At 38.3% G+C, this 22,114-nt stretch overlaps 2 protein-coding genes and 1 long non-coding RNA gene across 4 annotated transcripts in view; 2 read left to right on the top strand and 1 right to left on the bottom strand.

Annotated features, from left to right (window-relative positions):
* Positions 1–9,810, bottom strand: part of LOC111329935 (HORMA domain-containing protein 1-like) — a 13,940-nt gene extending 4,130 nt beyond the window's left edge. For both annotated transcript variants that reach the window (XM_088736473.1, XM_088736474.1), the window contains exons 1-16: positions 9,584–9,810; positions 8,853–8,902; positions 8,360–8,393; positions 8,220–8,263; positions 8,111–8,133; positions 7,882–7,925; positions 7,474–7,537; positions 7,138–7,174; positions 6,822–6,842; positions 6,709–6,735; positions 6,302–6,328; positions 5,433–5,467; positions 3,537–3,605; positions 3,229–3,269; positions 2,920–2,961; positions 2,777–2,811 (exon numbers count right to left, since the gene is read on the bottom strand). In XM_088736473.1, coding sequence (XP_088592599.1) covers positions 2,777–2,811; positions 2,920–2,961; positions 3,229–3,269; positions 3,537–3,605; positions 5,433–5,467; positions 6,302–6,328; positions 6,709–6,735; positions 6,822–6,842; positions 7,138–7,174; positions 7,474–7,537; positions 7,882–7,925; positions 8,111–8,133; positions 8,220–8,263; positions 8,360–8,393; positions 8,853–8,897 — 588 coding nt within the window. In that variant the 5' untranslated portion in view covers positions 8,898–8,902; positions 9,584–9,810. The remainder of the gene's footprint in view (positions 1–2,776; positions 2,812–2,919; positions 2,962–3,228; positions 3,270–3,536; positions 3,606–5,432; positions 5,468–6,301; positions 6,329–6,708; positions 6,736–6,821; positions 6,843–7,137; positions 7,175–7,473; positions 7,538–7,881; positions 7,926–8,110; positions 8,134–8,219; positions 8,264–8,359; positions 8,394–8,852; positions 8,903–9,583) is intronic.
* Positions 9,811–13,053: 3,243 nt separating this feature from the next.
* LOC111329946 (CD151 antigen) lies at positions 13,054–22,035 on the top strand. Its single transcript, XM_022934712.2, has 7 exons — positions 13,054–13,248; positions 14,756–14,947; positions 15,465–15,539; positions 16,107–16,211; positions 17,024–17,185; positions 19,801–19,884; positions 20,295–22,035. Exons 1-7 carry the CDS (start codon positions 13,192–13,194, stop codon positions 20,343–20,345), a joined length of 726 nt encoding a protein of 241 aa, XP_022790447.2. The 5' UTR covers positions 13,054–13,191; the 3' UTR covers positions 20,346–22,035.
* LOC148722247 (uncharacterized) lies at positions 17,196–18,652 on the top strand. Its single transcript, XR_015992245.1, has 2 exons — positions 17,196–17,895; positions 18,330–18,652. It is a non-coding gene; the product is annotated as an uncharacterized LOC148722247 (long non-coding RNA).
* Positions 22,036–22,114: the final 79 nt, after the last annotated feature.

Below are 22,114 nucleotides of genomic sequence, written 5' to 3'. Positions count from 1 at the left end.
AGACAGCACAATAATAAATAGGCCTAGTACCTAGCAACACCCTAGCAACATAAGTCTTGAAAAAAATTGTTAGATTTGGTATGATATCTTGCCACAGTTTTAAATCAAACTCAATAATTTCAATATGAGCACCACTAAGTGGAGTCCAAACAACAAAAAAGGTTTTAGGACATCCTGTTAGGGCCATTTGTCCTTGTATCTGGTAATAATAACTGTGGGTTCTCTTGAGCATGATATTCCCATTCACTAATTCTAGATAAGTTGTATTGTTCCAATGCTCATCAAATTTCATGTCTGCAAGTGAGTATGGACATTTATACTCAATACAAGAATGACCACAGCAATCGCAGTGAAAAATACCATCTGGGGTAGCTCCCACAAAAGGGTAAGTTTTAGATATAAACAAGCCACAAGTCTGAAGCTTTGCATTTTTGTGTTTTTTGGATTCTTGTGCAAAGAATGATGCAGCAGCATCTCTCTCATGTTCTCTTCCCCATTTAATGGCAGGTATCATTGACAGATCGGTACAATCTAAAATTCGCTCAAGAAGAGGTGTTACTTTGCAATTTGGCTTTCTTTTTCTAAGAATTGTTTTTGTCTTTGTGTATACTTCATGAAAATGAGATGCAGTTATTCTACCTTTTCTTTGCTCTTTCCATATACTGGAGTTAGCCTGATCCCTTGTGGCCTTTTCTAATTCTTTAATGCTACTGTCATTGAAAGATAATTGTTCCAGAAATTGTCTCACTAATTCATCAGCATCTACACCATTGTTTTTAGAGGATATATCATCAGCTATAATTTGTAGTGATGGGGGAACATCATCAGAAGTTGGTGGTGCATATGAAATATGGATGACAGCATCAGGATTTATGTTTCGAAGAGAAGCTAGAAACTTTTGCTTGCTTTCTTCGGTAACAACCCTCAAGGATTCTGGCCGAGGATCAAAGTTCTGTTTTTCCTTGCTATTAATAGCATAACTTGGGTTTTCTTTGACTACCTTGTGGCTTTGGAACACCATGTCCTTTAATTTCATGGGTTGGATGTCTTTCTTGCTAGTATTATTCCACACACATGCCTTATCTGTGCAGGAAGGATCTGTGAAACCTTTCTGGTTGGCAAACTCAACTTTATATAAAAGGGCTATGACATGATTACAGCACTGACTGTATCCAGCTGTACAGCTACAATATGCCCCAAGAATTTCACCGGGAGATTTACAAATTATCCACACTTTATGAGGTTCTTCGCGAATTCTTTGAGATGGAGTGACAGATGCAAACAACAGAACTTTGTCTTGTCCATGAATTGTTTTTGAGTATACAGTGTGCACAAAACCACTTTTAAAGTATGAATACGCTTTTCTGATTTTATATTGACCAATATAGTCAGTGTCGAAAGCTTTTTTTCCAAGTATAAACGAGAATATTTGACCAATGTTTGTATGCGGCCACTTTGTTACACAGTCCTCCCAATCGACCATGGATAACGGATCCTTTATACCGCATGTGCGTAGTAGTTCTACATGTTCATTTTGTAGTGACTTGGCTTGGCTTTCGGCCGAATCTCGAATAGGCGTTTTATGTTCAAAAGCTACCAAAGCACGAGCAGCAAGATCCGAGTGTGTCCCTCCAGAGGGCAAACCTCGCTGTTTAAGATAAAACTGCAATTCCCCACATGAAAGTTCCAAAAAATCTTCGAGGTGCGTGGCCATGATCGTGTTGTTGGGATATTGAACTGTCAACGACTTTTGAGCGAGATGGCAATAACATAAAGAGCTCAAAATGTAGCTGTGACTTCTATATTGAACTATAAGTATTCAGATCGAGCAAAAGAGTGTTGTTCGTATCCGCCATTTTGGATTTGCTTGCCCTAATTACCCAGCATGCACTCAAGAGCGTGAACCGGTCTATTTATAAAGGTTTGTATGGGATGTTATCGGTTTGCCTTAAAAGAGAGGAGAAAATGTCTTGTTTTGAAATAAAATGGACTTACCTTATTGCCTTGTTGTTTTCTTTGTTGATTCCTAGCATCACAGGCCATTTTGAAGCGTTTTTGGCGAGTTAGCGCTATGTTGGTGTTCAACCGCAGTTGCTAGTTGAACACCAACATAGCGCTAACTCGCCGAAAACGCTTCAAAATGGCCTGAGATGCTAAGAATCAACAAAGAAAACAACAAGGCAATAAGGTAAGTCCATTTTATTTCAAAACAAGACATTTTTTCCTCTCTTTTAAGGCAAACCGATAACATCCCATACAAACCTTTATAAATATAAAACGTTGCGCAACACGGTAAGAGTCACGTCCGCTTTTCTAGTAGTGAGCTTGGGCTGCCTGTGTTGTGTCGCGGTTTCCGTTCGCAAACGACGCAAATTTTGGTGATTTGACGTTGTTGCCTTGCTATGGACGGCTAAGAAATGTACAAAGTTTAAAAACGTACGTCCTGGCTACTGTTTCAATTATATCGATTGTTTTGCCACCTCGTTGCCGTCGCCGTTTGCTTAAGTCCCTAATCATGTAATTGTGCTACACTCAAATAATTTGTGGAACAAAGCGCCATAGTAAACGGCGCGATAGGTGCGGAGGAGTGAAAAAACGAGGGAGGCTTGGGCTGGGTCGTTCATTGCGTGACCCGATCCAAGCTTGCCTCATTTACACTCTGCTGCTGATTTACTGACTAAACCAGTCTAAACGCCTAGCTTGTGATTATCTTAAAGCTTTTTGTATTACTTAGCATTTGCATTTGAATTTACGTTTAGTCCCGACAGCATCTTACCTTAAAGCCTGGTGGTTCATAGTCAAGAGGGGTTACTACAAAACAATTGAAGCCATCGAAGTTTACTTTTTATTACTTTTGAGAAATGGGGGATAAACAAAGTACACTGGGAACGCCCCAAAAAATTATCGGATTACATTTACCTTCATCATAATACAACAGTTTCATCGTCATCATCACATCATCTGAAAAAAAAGCCACACCGCTTTTACAGCAAATAACAGGAAAACAAGAATGAGAAAAAGTATTCCAAATCTGGCTATGTCAGTTACAACACAATGAAATTCAGAGAGACTTGTTGCCAATAACATCTAACAATTAAAAAGAGCTAAAATAAGATATAGATATTTCAAGAAAAACAGATAGAAAATAACAGATGTCACAGTACAACTTGCAGCATACTGAAAAACAATGAATGCTGAATTCATGATGATAATAATGCTGTAACTTACCTGGTAGTGATGCCAAAGTCTGACTGAGAAGGATTATTGTTCTAAAATTTGAAGGAAAAATTAGAGCATATATACATTTTATCAAACTACTTGTAAAAATCCTCAAATTACAACTGAAATATTATTCTAATATTTAAAAAGAAAATGACCATAAATCTTGGTTAACAGCCATTAATCTATTTTTAAAATCTTGCTTGGCAACTGTAACCAATTTTACATGCATAAAAAAAGAAAAGAACTAAAAAATTCATTGATCATTTGATAGCCAGAGCATCAATATATCATTTAATTCTCAAATAAAGACCTACCTAAGCAAACGTATGGTTGCTTTCTTAGTCTCTTTCTCTGTATGTGCACTTGCAATTTTATTTCCATTCCTAAATATAATAAACTTGACTTTGATATCAAGATAAATTTACTCAAAGTAATATGGCAGACCCTGAAGCACATGGCCCCCAACATGCAACAAGACTCTAAAACAGAACTGGAAGTGCCTAATACTACATCTCCTCCCCCAAAGCTCAAGAGAACTGACTCAACAAGAAACTTAAAAAATTTTAGCGTCATAATACTATTATGTTTATAGTCTGTAAGTATTTCTCAAATCCAGACTCTTTGGTGGTCCCTGGTCTTTGCCAACAGAAGAGTAAATGGGGAAGTCATTGGTGTTCATATGGCTTTCCTTAGGTGGTGCTGCCATTGTTGGCCCACAAAGTTCTGTTGGTGCAGAGTTGAAAACTTTACAAGGTGTCGGGGCATGTTTGTTGCTTGACTGTCTGGTATTACTTTAGCTGGTCTATCAGGGCATGTGTAAACCAAGCATAATACCACCTGTGACCAAAAGCGCTGATCAATTACGTCTCAATGTGCTCAAGGTAGTCTTCCTTAGGTAAGACCTGGGCTGATTTGCTCATCCAGCAATCTATCCTATCTAGTTTTAGTCTTGTACCCAAATGTTCTCGCCTGTTACGTGTGGAGGAAGATCATGAGCCTGCTAGTGTTTGCCAATGCTAATCTGTATTCATCATCTTCCAGTTGAACCATTTCCTAGTCAGTGTTCTGCATGTTAGGTTTGAGGATACTAGATATGCTGGGAACTTTGGTTCAAAATGGCCCATGAGTAATTTGCTGGGTGAAAGTCCATTCTGCAAAGGCGTAGAAAGGTGTCAGAGCTGAATTGTGGATCATTATCTGATACAATAATCTCTGGTGTGCCATGGGTGGAGAAGTGTTCTTTCAAATGTCACATTGACTCTAGGTGAAGATTGGTAACTGAGTTTCTTGATCTCAAACCATATCTAGAGTAGTACCGCAATCCATAGTATTTAAGTACACTTTGCCCTCTGGTTTAAATGGGTCAGTAGCTAGCCTTTGCCAAGGACTTTCTGCAAAGGAGGCTATGATCCTTTGGCTCAGGGCTATCTTTGGCCCAGGTACTACAGTTTTTCACCATGTCCTCAATCTGATAGGAAAGTCCTGGCCACCATAGGGACATTGGGGCTCTAGCTCGACACTTAGTTATGCTAAGATGACAAGTGTGAATATGGTCAAGTATCTCTAGCCTAGTGGACCTTGGGATTATAAGGCCTTCATTGAAAAAAGCAAGTCATCATGGAGCATGAGCCACTTTGGCCACGTATCGGCTGATTGTGGAGAACTGGCCCCTTTAAATTTTCCAGCAAGAGGAATTTGTGTTGTCATTTGGCCTTGACTGACTGTTTCAACAGCGAGTGGATCTGGTTTTTCACTTCCTGGCATAGTCACATACTGATCCCACACTGCCACCTTGTAATAAACTTTGCTTTAATGTCAAGATTACAGTATTCATTTGTATATAGGCTGAGCAACTTTTTCAAAAAACTTTATCAAAATCTCGAAAATTTGAGCTTGAAAAAGTGTCCTCAACTAATAGCTAAGTGTTTTTCCAAACAAAATATTTCCAAAACAGCAAATTCAAAGGAAACATAGTTTTTTTCATCTATAAGCCGAGATACTGCATGCACAAACTAATAATGTATCTCAAAACAATATGGTGGGTCCTCAAACATATGGTCCCCAACATGCAGTGGGACACTTGAATAGAAGTGCCTAATATTGCACCAAGAGTAACTAAGTGATAACAGAATGACAATCATAAACTATATGGTAATTCTATTATTTCTTATAGTTTCTGTTTCAAATCATTGACAAAAATTCTTTTATACCTGAAGATACTGACTTCACTTCCAACGTAAGAGAACTGTGAAAAAGATTTTGTTAGCATTTAAATTACATTTATGCATCATGGTATACACAGGGCTCGACACAAACTTTTCAACTTACTGGCCAAGTGGCTAGTGACATCTTAGATGTTACGACAATTCTAGTCTGTTTACTAGCCAAACTGGCACATGGAAATCAAAAACCACAAGCCAAAACTGAATTTCTACAAGTCTGTGGCTAGTTGGCTACCATTAGTGTTGAGCCCTGATATCATATGATAAACTGCATTCTGCATACTTTTTGATCAGTTCTTATTTATGATCTATTGGAGGGCAGATGCATAGATGATGTCACTAGAAACAACATTTTTATTTTCTATCATATAAAACAAATAGATTCCGGACCAATAGAGTCTGTACAGTAATGTATCATAGAAGATGTCAAAATGTGGTGAGTACATCAGTCACACACTTGGCTACACCTCCAGTGCCACTTTTTGATTCTTATCACATTTTGTGGTCAGCTGTGATCAACTACTAAACAGATGCTTGGGAACATATTGGAATCTATTTGTGAAAATACTTACAGATTTTTCTGCAAAATTGGAAGGCAAGCTCTCTCAAGTCACTTGCAACACAATATATCTCACCCACCCACTCAACCCTCTGCACTCAACCATAGAGAACATCTCTTGTGAAAATAGCAATGAGACTAAGATGTTCTGAGGATAAGGATACTTTTTTTTGTGATAATTTCATATCAAATGGAGTGGCTTTGATAGAAATCACTTTTGATTAGGTCAGGATATGTGGAAATGGCTGCTGAACTCTTGATTAATTCTGTGTTATTATATTTATCAAATGCAACCTACCTTAAAGGTGTAAGTCTCAATGACAGTCTAGATACCAAACATACAATGAATAACAAGAGGTATTAAAAAAAGCCCAACTGATTCTTTATATCAAATGCAGCTATTGCGGCTTAATTTTTAAATGATTTTGTAATCTTCCCATCTACTTCCAGTCTACAAAGTTCTGCCAACATTATATTGCAAAACCATGCTAGAGTCAAACCTTGAATTTTTTTAAATCAGGGCAGTCCTTTTTACATGGACATGCAGGATTTCCTATCTAATAGACAATAAGTATAATCTGAGTCCAGTGAAGAAAAACCAATTTTATTGATTAATCCAGTATTGTTTTAAAAAATCAACTGAAAATAAATCACTCTTTTACATCAATTATATTAAGTAATGTAACCACAATTTCAGTCACTTACATCAGGGTTTTCAGCATCACCATAGATCTGATTTGAATTGAAAAAGTTAGATGAGTGTTTGTTTTGGAAGTTATCATCACAACTTTCAATAAAGACAGCTCTTAAATACTTACACCAATAATAATCATCCTGAGCTGCAAGAAAAAGAAAATTTAATGATTATTGCAATCATGACAATTGTTTGCCTCACAATGTCTTGAAACAAACAAGTACACTTCTCTTTTTAAAATGTTCTTTACCACTATGACTAACTACAACCTGTTTTACAATATAAAGCTCTATATTTGTTTGCTCTCTTTTCAAGCATTCAACCATTTTCATATGATTAAAGGCAATAGAGATAGAAAGCAGAAACCAAAGTTCAATATATTAATTCAAGCTAGTCAACATAAATTACTGGTAGGTCAATACAGTAATTACAAAACTTACATATCCCTTATCAAGAGCATCAAAGCAACCTTTGATCCTGTTTCAAATGAAAAAAAAATCACATCACACTGTTGCCCATAGTTTTTAATTGGGAGCTGTCTGCTACTGCACCCATACTACAATATGTCTGGTTAGCAATTGCAAAAATAGTAAGTTAAAGATTGAAGAGTTAAACAAAAACCAAAACATGTATGAGAATAAAAAAAAAAGGAAAAAAACTCTTGTGAGTTTCTGGGTGGATAATATGTTCAAAGTGAGAAGAAATTTGTCCTTCCAAAAGCATTTGAGAGATTGGTGCACCACAATGGAGGAAGCTTAATAATTAACTGTATTTACCACTGTATTACTTGACATGCCCCTGGACAAGCACTGTCATCCTTCAGGATTTTAAGATTCAAATCTGAAGCACAAAGATTTTTCAGGTGAGGAAAGCTTAAACAATGGATTTTATTGCACAGATCTTATTTTCAATTACACCTTCACTGATGTTAAATAATACCACATTACTATGTGCATTTTATCAAAAGGGCTGTGAATTTCTATAAAGGTGTGACATGACTTGTGAAATATTGGTTAAAGGCTAACAGCCAGCATCTTCATCCGTAGATGACTTTGTAACCATTCTATCAAATTTCATCATCTACAGACCAAAATTAAGAATTTGTGAAAGCCTTGCATTTTCACCAGTATGTCAATCATACAGTTACAACATTAACTTAAGCAAATTTATTGATAATATAATACCTTCTAAGCATCTGTCTCCAAAGGCATGCTCTGGGAATATAGTTCTGTTTGAAGAAGATGAATGAAAAATTCTAAAATTTACTAGTGATATCCTTGACAATAAAGAAGGTATTTATAAGAAATGAATTTATACTTATTTGAGTTTATTGAATTTTATTCTAACATGGAAAGAAGTACATGCATGCCTTACATGAAATAAAAGCTGAGTAAATGTTGGTGTTTCTTTTACCTGAGGTAAGTTATACTAGAGACCTGAAAGAAACAAAAAATTTCATGAAAAACAAACAGAAACCAAAATTTATCAACAACAATGCAAAATGGTCTAGAACTGTACTTACTGCGACTGCTAAAAGCTTCTTCACAAATAAAGCTGACTGCTGTTCTGTTGGAGAAAGCAACAAATCACTTTTACAGCTAAAGAGTATGGTTAGAGAAACCCAATATTTAAAAGTTTCAGTTTTTATCTACCCTTAAATACCTGTCACTTGTTGAGAAGGAAAAATACTCGACCACTGAGAAAATAAAAACAACAGATTAGTCTATGTATCTTTTACTTCATCAGTTGAAGTACGTTACTATACATTGTCACTTTATGGATTTGAAACTTGGACTTGAATGGTTTGTAAGTTTTTTTTCTCTCTTCTACCTTTCAAATGAGCTGCACAAAACAATACACATAGATTTCAGTTCCTCCCAGTCTTTAATTCAATCTAAGCTGACTTTTATGTTGTAATCCATCACTTTGTTGTATTAAATTTGTTGTGCTTCAAACAACGGCTGTAATAGTTTTGCATGAGTTAACTAAAGGTGTAGCTAGAACTAACTGGTATCACATCTTTAAGGAGATTATCTTCTGCACCTCTTAGTGCAAAATTAAAAGAAAAGTATGTTTGCTTATCATATGATTAAATAAATGTGATGAAATAACACAATATCCATGCAATAAAACTAACATTATGAACATGACTTACAGTAACTGTTTTTTCCTGCTCCCTCATTGCTTGAGCAGTTGCCATAGCACCTACAAATAATGATAGGAACACATTGAACAAATTTAAAATCGAGAAGCCACTGTATGTCGATACGTTTTTAAATACTTGAAGCTTTGCAATAATAACATTTCTCGCTGAAGGCCATGTACTGTACAAGTCATAAAAAATTAATTTCAATCGGATAGATCGCCTGCAGTCACGTTTCTGTAATCAAGATTTGGTACAGGTATAGGATCACATGATTTTGAGAGCAGTTTTGAATAAATGAGCACGAGATATTTTCAAAATGATTTGATTTTATCAGCTGAGTTGATAATGTGAAATGGCCACCTTATAGAGTTCCTTATATAGATTCATGAGCTGACAGTTTAAGCTTTAACCCCTCGTCAGAGTGAAACTGCTCTAAGCGTCATCTCTGAAATCCATTCACGGTGAACATTCAGTTGGAAAAACCAAATTATCTTGTAACACTCTCACTGACGTAGCACCATTAGAAATTTTTACGAGAACTTATCAATTCAAATTTGCACGAGAAAAAAAAAGTGTGATTGGTTATTGTAATAATGTACCCTCAATCAATGAATAATTTTTAATAATGCCGTATGTTCGTACAAATTCATCGACTCCATACGAGGAAACCCATTTTAACTCATGGTGGTTACATTGAGAAGCAATATAAAACTTAGATTCTGATATAAACGTAAGCTTACCTTTATTTGCTCGATACGCAGGACAGAATTGACAAAATGAACTCGGGAAATGACCGGCAAAAAAGACTCTCTTATATATAAACTTAAGACCGTCGGGAAAAAGATTTCATAATGGAATAATGATACGAAAAATACAAGCAAGAACCTTGGCCGGCAGGTTGTCTTTCGAGCTTGTATCAATGTTGAAAATCAAAGGCGGGAAATTTTCGGTGTGGCCGCGTCCAATAAGTGGAAGCCGCGTTTTGGCGGTAAATTTTGGCGGGTACAAACGGGTAAAGCTCCTGCGCAAGGCAGAGATAGGGGAAAGAGCTGGACAGAGGAGCAGAGGGGCATTTTGTCTGCGCATGCACAAGATTTCAGTTTCGATGAGTTTAGCCGCTGGTGCGCGCCCGCACAAACTCCCGCTCGTAATGAATGAATGAATGAAAAACTTTATTTAAGTGTCTATGTTTTTAGCTATAAGCTAATGGGGGACACTAAAAAAAATTTAAAAGTCAAATACATTTACATATGTAGATGATAGTTATTTACAGTAGATAATGAAAAAGATTATAAAGTTATTTAGTTAAGTTTTAAATTTCAACGAGAGTTGAAAGGTCGACTTTTCTTATGTTCTTCTTGAACGAATTTAGAGTTTCTATCGTTCTTAGGTGTCTTGGTAACTTCGACCAGATGAGAGGTCCCATATATTTAATAGAATTCCTACCAAATCTTACAGTTTCGAATCTTGGCAGTTCGAAGTCACTGGTCCGTAAATTATATTGAGTGTTCTTTATATCAAATAAGTCAGAAATATTCTCAGGTACGAGACTGTGCTTAACTTTAAACATCAAAGTGGCAAAGTCTTGTAGGCGCCGATTTTTCAACGTCGGTAGTTTGGCGCGACTTAGCAGTTCGTGATAGGAAGCTGATCTAGTTTTGTACACCGCCCTAAGTGCTCGCTCCTGAATCCGCTCAAGCTTTCTCCGATCCGATGCATTACAAAAGTGCCATACTACACTGATGACAGTAGGTTAGATGGGGCAGAATTGAAGACCTATAAAGTGATATTTTAGCATTACAGGGTATCAAATTGCGTAGCCGCACTAGGACCCCTACTTTTTGACTGGCCTTAGAGCATAGATCACTGATATGACCAGTAAAACTCAATTTTTCATCGATTTGAACTCCTAAAAGCCGTTTTTCCCCCATTCTCTTAATAATATGACCATCAACAGAAAAATTTTGATTATCGTTGTCTTTGTCAACATTTCTCGGGTTGATCGTTAATAGCTGGAACTTTTCTGGGTTGGTTGAGAGATAGTTGTTCTTTTACCAGGATAGAGCTTTCTTCGAAAACTGAAACGAAGTTGTGTGCAATGGCGGTGAAAACAAAACTGTTTTTCGTTTTGCAAGTGTGTGCACTAATTTTTATCGTAAACGTGACGGAAAGTGTAAAAAGGTCGAAGCATGGGTGTATAATCTGCGGAAAAAAGCCTCAGTAAAACTCCATTTCGTGGTGTAGACAGGCAGTCAAACGCCGACTTGGAAGCTTGGTTTGGTTTCCTCGAGAAAACATCGGGAGACATTTGTGAAGCCTGCAGAAAAGCTCTCCAACAGTACAGAAACAATAGGAAGACATTTCGCCGCGTTAGTATTTCCTCGCGTTTAATTTCTCAGTCTAATCTCGCACACACTTATGGTGCGAAACTAAGATTGAACGCTGCCCCGTGCAGCTAGAACTACCGAAGTGTTATATTTTCATTGATATATAGTGCCAAGCTTTATATGTAAACAAGTCAACGAATATGTACCTGGACAGAGCTGAATAATGAAATGCTACGTCAGAGGGTATGCGGTCAACAACGCGGGGTCAAGTGTGGTAGGTCTAAAATTTAGCGAAATTAGCGCTGACTTTTAAAACGGAGGAACTCTGTTTTCGTGGAAGGCATATTCCTATTTCCAGAGGTTGTAAGGAGAAAATTAATTTTTGAAAATTTTTAGGGGGTTTACCAAGTTTTTGGAGGTTGCTCTGTAAAAGAAAAGCGGCAAGGAAAACAACGCCTCGAAGCAACAGAATAGGAAATCAACCACACGAACGACTCAAAATCTGTATACGTCATTCAACTCTGTCTCATTAGGGCGTAATTTCATTTAGGGTGCTATCAAGGCTTTTCAGACATCTCGATAGTGGCTTTTTATACTTCAACATCTGTTTCTATCTATGTCATTGAGAGAAGTGAACGCGTTTCCCAGTCGATTCTTGTAGTTCACTTCAGTTTTGGTTCTGAATTAAGCAGAAATCTAGCGAAAATCCAAAAATACTCGTTACGAATAAACGAGAAACCATGGAAGAAGCTTATGACGCCCTATCTCGAAAAATACATGCAAATCGGCTTGTAAAATCAAGATGAATTTAAAGTATATGAAGTGAACTTTAGTAAGGACAGTTTGTCACGGCGATGAACTGTTCAACTTATCAAAAGATATCCTTTCTCTCACTTTGATTTTCATTTCAAACAAAAGGCCTCTTAAGTCCTTGCTAATCATGATACGTTCTGGCTAAACACCAAATCACACCTGTCAGACGATATTGAAAATGGTTTCTGCATCCACTGAAACTGAATTAAACATAACGCGAAACGGAGTGGCGGAGTAGATGACTTTTGAAATAAGGAAGAAAATGCACCGTTCCCGATTTTGCCGATAAAGCAGAAATTTAATTTGTCCAAACTTTACAGTCTGTGAACCTAATTGATATACATCTAACTTGGTAATAGCTTGGGTGAGCTGATTGATTCAGGAGATTAGAAATATGAACTCAGAAGTTACGTTTTATTTTTTCTGTTCTGACATTCACGATTGAGGCGATTAAAACACTTACTTCTTCGCCGGCTTAACAATAACATGTAAGCCAGTTTTTTACTGCTTGAGACGTGTTAGACTGTTCCCTTCATTAACGTACGCAATATTCAGAGTATACAATATTACGAAAAACATTAATTTGCATCTGCCGAAATTCGTTGCACGTGAACAAAACTGAACAGAAAACGAAGAAAAGTGACGGAACTGTAGGTTAGATTTAACAGGATTCATTCTTGAATAAACTTGCGACTCTCAAATATCTATCGGGCCATAACAAAGAGTCGAACATGCATAGTGGCCAAATGAAAGCTTAAATCGTCTTCTAAATAATAGAGTCGATTTTTCTCTCTGCAAATTTCTGAGGATGCCTCGCATATCACAGTTTTCACGCCCGGTCTGCACACTGAAATAGGTTTCCTACCTTTGACTTAACCGTATGAAGATAAAAGAAGAAAAGATGTTTTATGCAGATAGTCAAGTTATTGTTTTTTGATATTAACGAACAATAAAGTGCTTACGACTGAGATTGCAAAGCCCTTGCACGGCGAATTTTAATTGGCTCTCTATTAATGAACCTTAAGAAAACAATATACAGCAACCTGTCGCGCGAAGAGTGCGTTACACCCTTATCACAGCATACATATTCATATAACTAGCGCAGTGGTTCGTCTTAAAGCATTAGTTTCTTCTCGCTGCGTGTGTTTACAGCCCAACGGACACAGGTATCTTTTGTGACTCAATTTACGAAGCCAACTGTCGACTCGATGTGTGGTATCAAGTGCATAAAGACCCTACTTTTTGCCTTCAATTTTATATTTTGGGTAGGTTTAAATAATTTTGTGTTAGTATTCGTCTACTTGAGTTTCGCTTTCTAGCTGAAACTCCCCTCAGCGTTCCACTAGCGTTACTAGAACGCTCTTAGGGTCCTGTTGTAAACAATCTGTTTTAGGTTTTCGTCTTTTCTTAATCTGTTCTTATTGAAAGATTTTTACTTGCTATTCAAATGCGAGAAACCTTCTCAATATCACTCAGAACTGAGATCTAAATATAACTAAGTAATTCCTCAAAGCCTTCATTGAGAGCCGCTCTAATGAAGCATACGATTCTAAAATGATTGTGAAAATATTTTTGACATTGCGATATTTTTGGCTGGTATTTTTTCATCGTAATTTCAAAACGGAAAGTAAAACGTCTTCATTTGCCTAAGTAAATATTCCGGCCGAGCCAAATGCATGTAACTGGCAACAAGAAACAAGTGTTTTGTTCGCCGTGACAATGTGACTCACACCAAACTCAAATATGGTCGATATGCATATTTATTAATTGGCGCTGAAAAATTAAATTCGCGTATTGACAACTGAGAAGGTTTGATGTTGGATAGGCGGAAGTCATTCCGATGTTTACAGAAGCACAGGCAAGCGACAAGGTCGAGAAACCATCTTCAAGATTCTCTATATTTAAGTTATTGAAATGGCGAATAACAGACGAGCCATAACAATTTTCTCGTGCTGCGGTGGGTGATATTATCGTTCATATTGTACTCTGTGACCGCCAAATGGGTCACCATTCACTTACTGACATCTGCACAGCGGTGTGTGCAAAAAGAATGCATTTCAATGATATTCGTGCCAGAATTTTCCCATAACTTTGATATCGAGTCGAAGAGGACTTTGCGTACTCTATGGAGTTTTCTAATCGTTTTGCTTTGCTAATAGGATTTGTTATTACGATGTTAATTAAAAGTGGCAGTAATTATCGAAAGTCTGTCGTTCAATTCAAAATTAAGCGCACAAAAGAGTGCGTGTAATGACGTGTGCTGTTTATGATATCATGTCAATATCTTGTATAACATCTTCATCCATTCGTGACCTTTCGCAGATTGACGGCTAATGTTGAGAGATTGTTAATAGACTTTCCGTAGGCCTCTATTTTTGATTGAACCACATGCGTCAGTAGACTTTGGAATAGAAGGTTCCACCACATAGTGAATCGGATAAAGCGTTTTCCACGCATAAATCAAATTCGTTTTTACTCTTGGATGGAAACCGAAAATTTTTCAAACGTTGAGATCAATTTGGGGCCCTGGGAGAGAGTGATCTGTTCAGGATGCGACGCACGCGAACCTGTGTGAAGAGTCTCGCAAGGAAAATTGCAGTGCGCTTTTTGTGCTCCTTTCGTCGCGTGTTTCTGCGGTCAATTAACTATATGGGCATAAGGGGAGTGGATGTGAAGTGGGGGGGGGGGGGAGGGGATACTTGTATCCTAGAACTCTGTCAGTAACGCCTTTAATAAAATATGTGATTATATTTCTATTCTTCGCTTCCACAGCTTGCCGGGGCAGCGGTCTTAGGAATAGGAATATGGTACGAGATAGACCCGGGGCAGTTCAACGCCTTTCTTGGGAATAGTGGCTACCGGGTTCCCTCCATAATCTTAATGGCGACCGGTGGATTTGTGATGTTCGTCGGTTTCCTTGGATGCTGTGGGGCCATTAAGGAAAGTCGATGCCTCCTGGGTTTGGTATGTTGTAGTTGTTACTGATTGGTACCCTTCCTCCAAAGATTATAAACAGGTGTGCGAAAATTTCATGGGAAAGAATTGGCGGGTTGGAGCTTGTTCTTATCGAGTGTCGTAAAATCAGAACCAAGCGAAATACTGTATCATAGAGAATAAATGAAAATTCAGAAAAGGAAAAACAAGCAAACTATCTGAAACGCGGGAAAAAGCAAGCAACCGAGTCGTAATAGGTTTTCATTATGAATTACCGGTAGATAAGTTAAGAGAATGGCGCAAGTTTTCTGGGCCAATCACGCGGCGAAGTAAAGAAAAATCAAAGCAATACCGTATTTACTTTCTACGCTCACTTGAAAATTGCTCCAGTGACCACTGATCGATTTAGGGGAGTAGCAGTACTCCGTACTGATTTATGTCATGGAAAACGGGATGAACCGAGGTGGCAATGAGCTTTTGGACTTGTTATGCATGGCTAACCTGTAGCTTTTTTTTTATTCTTTTTAACAATTTGTCTGTTTTTTAGTTCTTTGGTTGCTTATTTTTGATATTTGCTGCTGAAGCTGTGGCGGGAATTCTTGGTTTCCTTTATCGCGACAGGGTAGGTCTAAATTACATAGCTTTTCTTTATTATGATCTCACGTATTTCCGTTTTTTAAGCTTTGGGTATTTGAATTCATACAAGTAACGATGTAAAAGCCTTTTATACGCTAGAATACTTACGAGAGCGAGCCTTACACTGAGTCAACCGAGTCCAGTCGGCTCTCAGTCTTCAAATTTCAGAACCTTGAGCAATCGAGATGAAAATTTCAACTTCCGCAATTCCGGCGGAAATAACCAGGCACGAGCGTCGGAACGCTACACGTGAAAAGTCAAGTGAAAGATCGACGATGCGGGAAAGCTGATAGTATCCCATTTCCTCCCCGTTTATGTTTGCTCTCGCACAACTTAAGTTTCTTCAACCACCGCACACCGAACGTGATACAAATAAATTTTACTAGGTGCTTGCAAAGAAAAGAATCTCTCAGAAGTTAGATTCGATGACCGGTGCGTTCGATATGTCAACTCATTTCATTCTGAAGAAGAGGGAGCAAAATGTCTCGAAAACTTATGGCTTAAGTTAGCTGAATTTATAATCAGACTATTTCTTTCTTTTTTCTTTCAAAAGGTTGAAACTGAGGTGGAAATCAGACTCAAGGAAGAAATAATGACAACTTATGGAGTGACAATCGATTCAAACACCAATCAAAACGTGGACAATTTACAAATTCGAGTAAGCAGATCAAATTATTTCGTTAGACTTAAAACGCAAGCTTTCGTGACTATACGGTAAGAAGCTCTAGTTATAAGTGACATTTGTAACATTTTTACCACCCAAGAGGGGTGGAGACGAGGTTAGAGTACTCCCGTTATTCTCTTGTCTGCCCAACCGTGTCAAAACCGCCGGACCTTTGGCGTATTCATGGATTGTAATCTGGGATCAAAAAGTGCTAAGGAATTTCCAGGGCTTTCACTAAAGGCCGGTTACCAGCGTTCTACTACCGCCTGAAAAACCTCCTAAAGCCATCTGTTGAGCCTGCGAGCCGGCTCTTGTGTTTGAGTTTTACCTTACGGGCCTTTTTCGGTCATGGGCGTTATTACAGCATCAGCATCTGCTTATGGAAAAAGTTATTGAAACTCCGTAGGTATACCCCACTCTTTGTCATCATATTGCACAGAAGGAAATTAGGCATGTTAACTAGTCTTCATCCTTGTATTAGGAATTGTCAGTTTTTCTTTACAAAGACAGGTCTTCCCCTCCCTCCTTACAAAGACAGGTTCACGAACAACCTCAGCCTTCCTCTCACTTTCCACAAAGAGGATCTTACAAACATGTCACTCCCCCTCGGGCTTACAAACAAGCCCAGACCCCCCCCCTCCCATCTCTCTTTCCGCTAACTCTTTGCCTTGAACCAATAGGTCAGAGTTAATTAAAACAGACAAATAGCTAGGAAAAAGACTTTTTCCCCTTTATTGATAATTTAAAATGAGTGATTATCCCAGAAGGTACTCACTAAAATTTTCCTTGTTTTTCATTCTCTGAAGCTCGAATGCTGTGGCGCCATTAATTTTACTGACTGGAGCAAAAGTGAATGGAAAAAAAACAATCAAGACAAGAGAGTACCGCTGAGTTGCTGTAAGAAGGATGAAAGCACAAAAACTTGTAACAAGGCGTCGAGTTTCGATAAAAACAAAATTCACACGAAGGTAATACCTCTGATATTTACAGGTAAAAGAGAAGCACGCTCCCGAAACCATAAAACCTTTATGTCCGCCTTTAAAAAAGGACTCAGGCGGCTATCGTTATTGTTTACCGCCTGTAGGGGTCGGAGGATTTTTTGTTTTGTTTTTGTTCTCTTCCCCTCCGCTTCCCCCGCAAGGTTTGGTAGTATTCTGATAATCCCCATTCATTGGCAGTTAATTTCTCAAAGTCCATCATTTATACTCTAGTAGCGACGACTGATGCCTCCACTACCCCCCTGAAAACCAACGATCACCCCAGGGGATCAACAATGGTGGTCTCTTACAAAATTATGACGTTGACAGCGTTTTGAAATTTCTAAAGAGTTACGTGCTTTTACTTCTCAAATATGCTGCAATTTTGAATATTCCTTGACAGCTTTCATCCTTTTTCTACATCCGCTTGGCGATCTGTTTAAACAATCAAATGTTACAAAATGAGGTATTTGTGCCTCAAATAATAGAGAGCTTAAGCATCGGACGTTTTTGATTCACGGACGTCAACCGGAAGTTTAAATATGAGCTTCGCAATCAGTACGCATGTGCAGACGTTTTTGACGTGAGGTTGCAGACGTGAAAGTGGGATGTTTGCCGTGCGTGTTGTTTTGCTTTGTTTCAGGACTGTCTCAGTACAAGACTGACATCATGTCTTCATTTTCAATCGTCAAATCAAACCCGTAAGTACATTGTAGGTTTCATAAGAAAGTAGTTTTTTATCTGCACTTAAACAATAACTTTTAAAAATGGGACAAAATGTGCCTAACTTCGTGTTTGGCACAAGTTTCCGCAGGTTCTGTTACTTGGTTTTGTTTGATCGTGAATTCTTTTTTGTTTGTCGCCATTCTTTTAGTTATCCTACGAGCAGAGGTTTTTTTCCAGAACAGGAAAAATACTTATATAATAGCAAGTTATCTTGCCATGTGTTTGTTTTTGTTATTAGTTGTTTTCTTTTTGTCGAGAGGTTTATGTCGTTGCCGTATTTCACGTTCAAGAAAGTGCATTAATTTCCCCGCCATTAAGCTTTTTATTTTTAGTGCTGAAATGTGATCGACTATTTTATACAGCTACTACCTACAGTAACACTCGCTTCTATCTTTTTTCTTTTATGTAGTGGGCCTATGGAATGGTCTGAACAGCACGACGTAGCACTAATGAAAGAAGTCAGAGTGCAGAATCCGTTTAAAGCAAAGAAGAAAACGAGCAACCGAGCGCAAATATGGCTGTCGATCGCAGAGGCGCTAAGTGGATTACAAGATCCGTTATTCAAGGATTCAATGACAAAAGGATCAGTGCAAGATCGTTACGTTTTGTAGTGCAGCCCCTTTATTCGATATAGCATCCGTGTAGGTGTTGAAGTCACGTGGATTCAGTAGATCATGATTCCACTGACACAGTTTGTGACCATGTATATCGTAAATATAATTCATCACCGTATTTGATATCATGCTAAGTTCAGGAACCGGTCGGCCGAATCGTGCGAGCATGTCGCTATATCGGCAAGGAAACGACATTCGCCTGAGCAAAATACATAGCCCCTCTAACTCGTCGGCAGTGGTTCTCTGATTACAGTGGAAGGTGTCCGGTAGTCGAAGCGCATCAGCCAGCAGTGGGAGGTCCTTTTTTTCAACTCTAAACTCGGACTTGCACTCAGGTTCCTCGATACTCTCGATACTAAACCTCGCGTATTTTTCGTACGAAAACTCAGGGTTTTTTGACGAATTCTCTTTCAGTAATAGCAACAGTTCCTCATCTGACACCAGTCCTTGGTCATGAACGATTAAAAGTGATTTTCTCACATCCTTTAAATACGGCATGCTGCAAATTACGGCTACATTTCCTTTGTAAACAATGACCAAAAACGTGACAACTGTGATCAGCTGTCACGTTCGTGGTGACGCAGGTGTCCAGCTTAAGTAAAAAATTTCGCGCCTAAAACGCCGTTGTCGATCCAGTCTCCCCCGGTATTCTGACGTCCGTGACATCAAAAACGTCTGATGCTTAAGCTCTCTAATGATGCTTTTACGAGAACCAGAGCAGAAGGTGATTATGAAGTATGACGATACGATTCACTATCACATGCGTCTGTGGGTTACTAAGTTGTTTTTCAAAATGGCGGCGTTTATGGTCGGGCAGGTTTTGAACGATTAGATTACCCCTGAAAATTCAGAAACACGATGAGGAGTAAATTTACATGTATAATTTTCAGTTGTGGATATGAAAGTTATATGATATCTGCTCCATAAGTTTCAATTACCTTTTTTGAAAACTTTTAATCAACTCTTATCAACTAATACGGCCATACGGCGTGATTTCATACTTTAAAAGTGCGGCCTTCCAGCAGCGTTTCGAGCGTTAGCCCTTCGATCGTTAGAGCGAAAGTTTTGACAATTTCGCTCTAACGAGGGGCTAATGCTTGAAACGTCAGCTTTGAAATTCTTTACGATTGTCAATTTTCTTTATCAACTCAGTTGATAAAACCATAATTACCTTGTTTAAAAGTTCAAGTTGATCAGCGCAGAACTTGGTAACTCAATGGACGCCATCGCCCACTCTCTGACGCTTTTGTCCACAAATTTTTCCAGGGTTGTCTTCAGTCGCTTAAAGATTTTGTCGACAAACATCTGGTCGTTCTCGGTATTGTAGCAGTATCCATTGCCGGAATCCAGGTTTGTAGATGTACTTGACACAGAAACCTAATTATTGTCACGCCCACCGTAGGCAAAGGAAACTTTTTAAATCTTTGGGCATTTCTCTGTGCTGGTCACTGGTCACTGTGCTTAAGGGCGTAGCTAAGGTATCACGAATGAAAGGAGAAAGAAAAGAGTCCTTCAACTTCTTAAAATTGTATTTTGGCATCTTTTCTACTTAAGCAGATATAAAGCAAAAAGTAATTTGAGGCGCAAGATTGATGAGAAAATAAACCTTTATGAAAAATAGGAGAAACAAAAACAAACGAATCAAAGTTAAGATACTTGTCATTAAGCTTTAGTGATCAAATACTTGAGAGGTTGCGGTCAAATTAGTCTGAGCAAGAGCTCAGAGATGTTTTTCACGAGATGCTTTTTTTTGTTTTCAGTTAATTGGAATGATTTTTGCCTGCTGTCTCTTCTGCTCCATTGATGTATGAAGGAAACGGAACCTAAATCAATTGACATAGGAATCATTTAATGATACAGCTATCAGTGATCTAAGTACCTTTTATTTAATCTAATTCTTATGGAAGAAAAGCAAATGAAGCTTAAAATGTTATCTCCGTCTAGACATTGATTTTTGTCTTGAAAATTTTGGTCGAATTAACCAAGAAGTGTCTGCCTAGATGCTGCTATCGAAAAAGGGAATGCGTTCACGAGCTCTTAAAATTCTTTCATAGGAGAGCGCTTTTCAATTAACTCTCGTAAAACCAAAACAAAAGCAATCACTAGTAGATCAGATCAAAGGAAATTCCATAAAAGATAAAATAGGATATAAGTCCGATAAGAATTCGAGGTAAACCGACAAACTTGTTTGACGCGTGGAAAAAACGGTGCTGATCAAGTCTCCATTGTCTGTTGTTTTCCATCTGATTCGCTGGGAGAGTGGCGCGAGTTTTGTAGACTAGTTGTCACGCAGCGAATTAAGGTAAAGCCATTGTAATCTATGCCGACTTCGTTAGGCACTGGAGCACTGAGAAGGACAAGGGAGCTCACTGCCTAACGTCACTGCTGGTGTTTTGTTTGTTTGCTGATTGTTTGGGTTTCGCCTAGAATATTAGATCTCACTCGGCCGAGACACTCGGACCCAGACCTCTCGGTTTTTTCCATACAGGCCCACTATACTACTTATTAAATTACAAAGTGCGAACGATAAAAAAAAAGAGGGGTGCAGAAGTGGCGTATGGGACATCAAGGGAGATTGCTGCCTCGTCTCCAAGGCTTCTTTTATTCTTTACCGCACGAAAGAGATCGGGGATGGTAGGACACCCTTCATCGATCACTTTTATGCTTGATGACGTTATTTACTGAAGTTCACCGTGAAGCCTCGTTTACCCTTAGGTTTTAATGAATCTTTGCCACACTTTCCTGTTGTTTTCGTGTGGGCATTCTCGTGATTTCAGTGTTTTAGGTGAACTTTCTTATAAAAGTTCACCACTCCCACTCTTGCACGCGGGGCTTACGGTGAAATATGGCATTCGAACGTAAAAATATACAAGGCTTTTCTTGAATAAGTTATCAGCGTATTTTACTTTAATGAGGCGCATCTCGATTGAGTTTCTTAAAACCGAAACCAAAGTAATCACGAAGCCAATGAGATTGAATTAAAATACCGCGTTTCTCATTTCCACCGTTTTCTCGTGTCCAGTCTTCGATCCTACCGAGAAAGAGCGCGGGCTCAATCTAAACAGGACTGGTAATCGAGATAAATGTCTACAGGAGTAGATAATAACTCAAAGTGAAATCACTTAATTGGCTCCAAGCGCTGGAAAACGCGAATTATCAAGTCTCGATTGGTTGTAGTCTTGCATGTGATTGGCTGAGTATCGGCGAGAGTTTTTTTTTAACCAATCGCAAGGCATAGTCGAATAAACTCAGTAATGACTATCGACACTTAATCGAGAACCGCTTCAACTTTGAATAGTTTGAATAACTAGACCAGACAGGATGGATAATAGATTATAATATAACTATCCTTATAACGCTTAAAGCTGGGGTCAAACCTTAAAAATGTTTGTATCACATCAAAACTAGGACATCTAATCAGCAAATAATGTAAAAAATAAGTATAATTACGTGGCATACAAATTCAGTGAAAGGACAATAAAAATAGTCACTGACGCGTGAGAGGGTAGGGTATGTTTTAATAGCCAGAGAGTGAGTGCATGAAGGATTTCATATTCTACAGAAGGGAGACAAGACAAGG

This window comes from Stylophora pistillata, chromosome 10 (genome assembly GCF_964205215.1).
Source record: "Stylophora pistillata chromosome 10, jaStyPist1.2, whole genome shotgun sequence".
In the NCBI taxonomy this organism is placed as follows: Eukaryota; Metazoa; Cnidaria; class Anthozoa; order Scleractinia; family Pocilloporidae; genus Stylophora; species Stylophora pistillata.
Note: the sequence above shows the minus strand (reverse complement) of the source record. Positions and strands in the feature narration are given on the sequence as shown.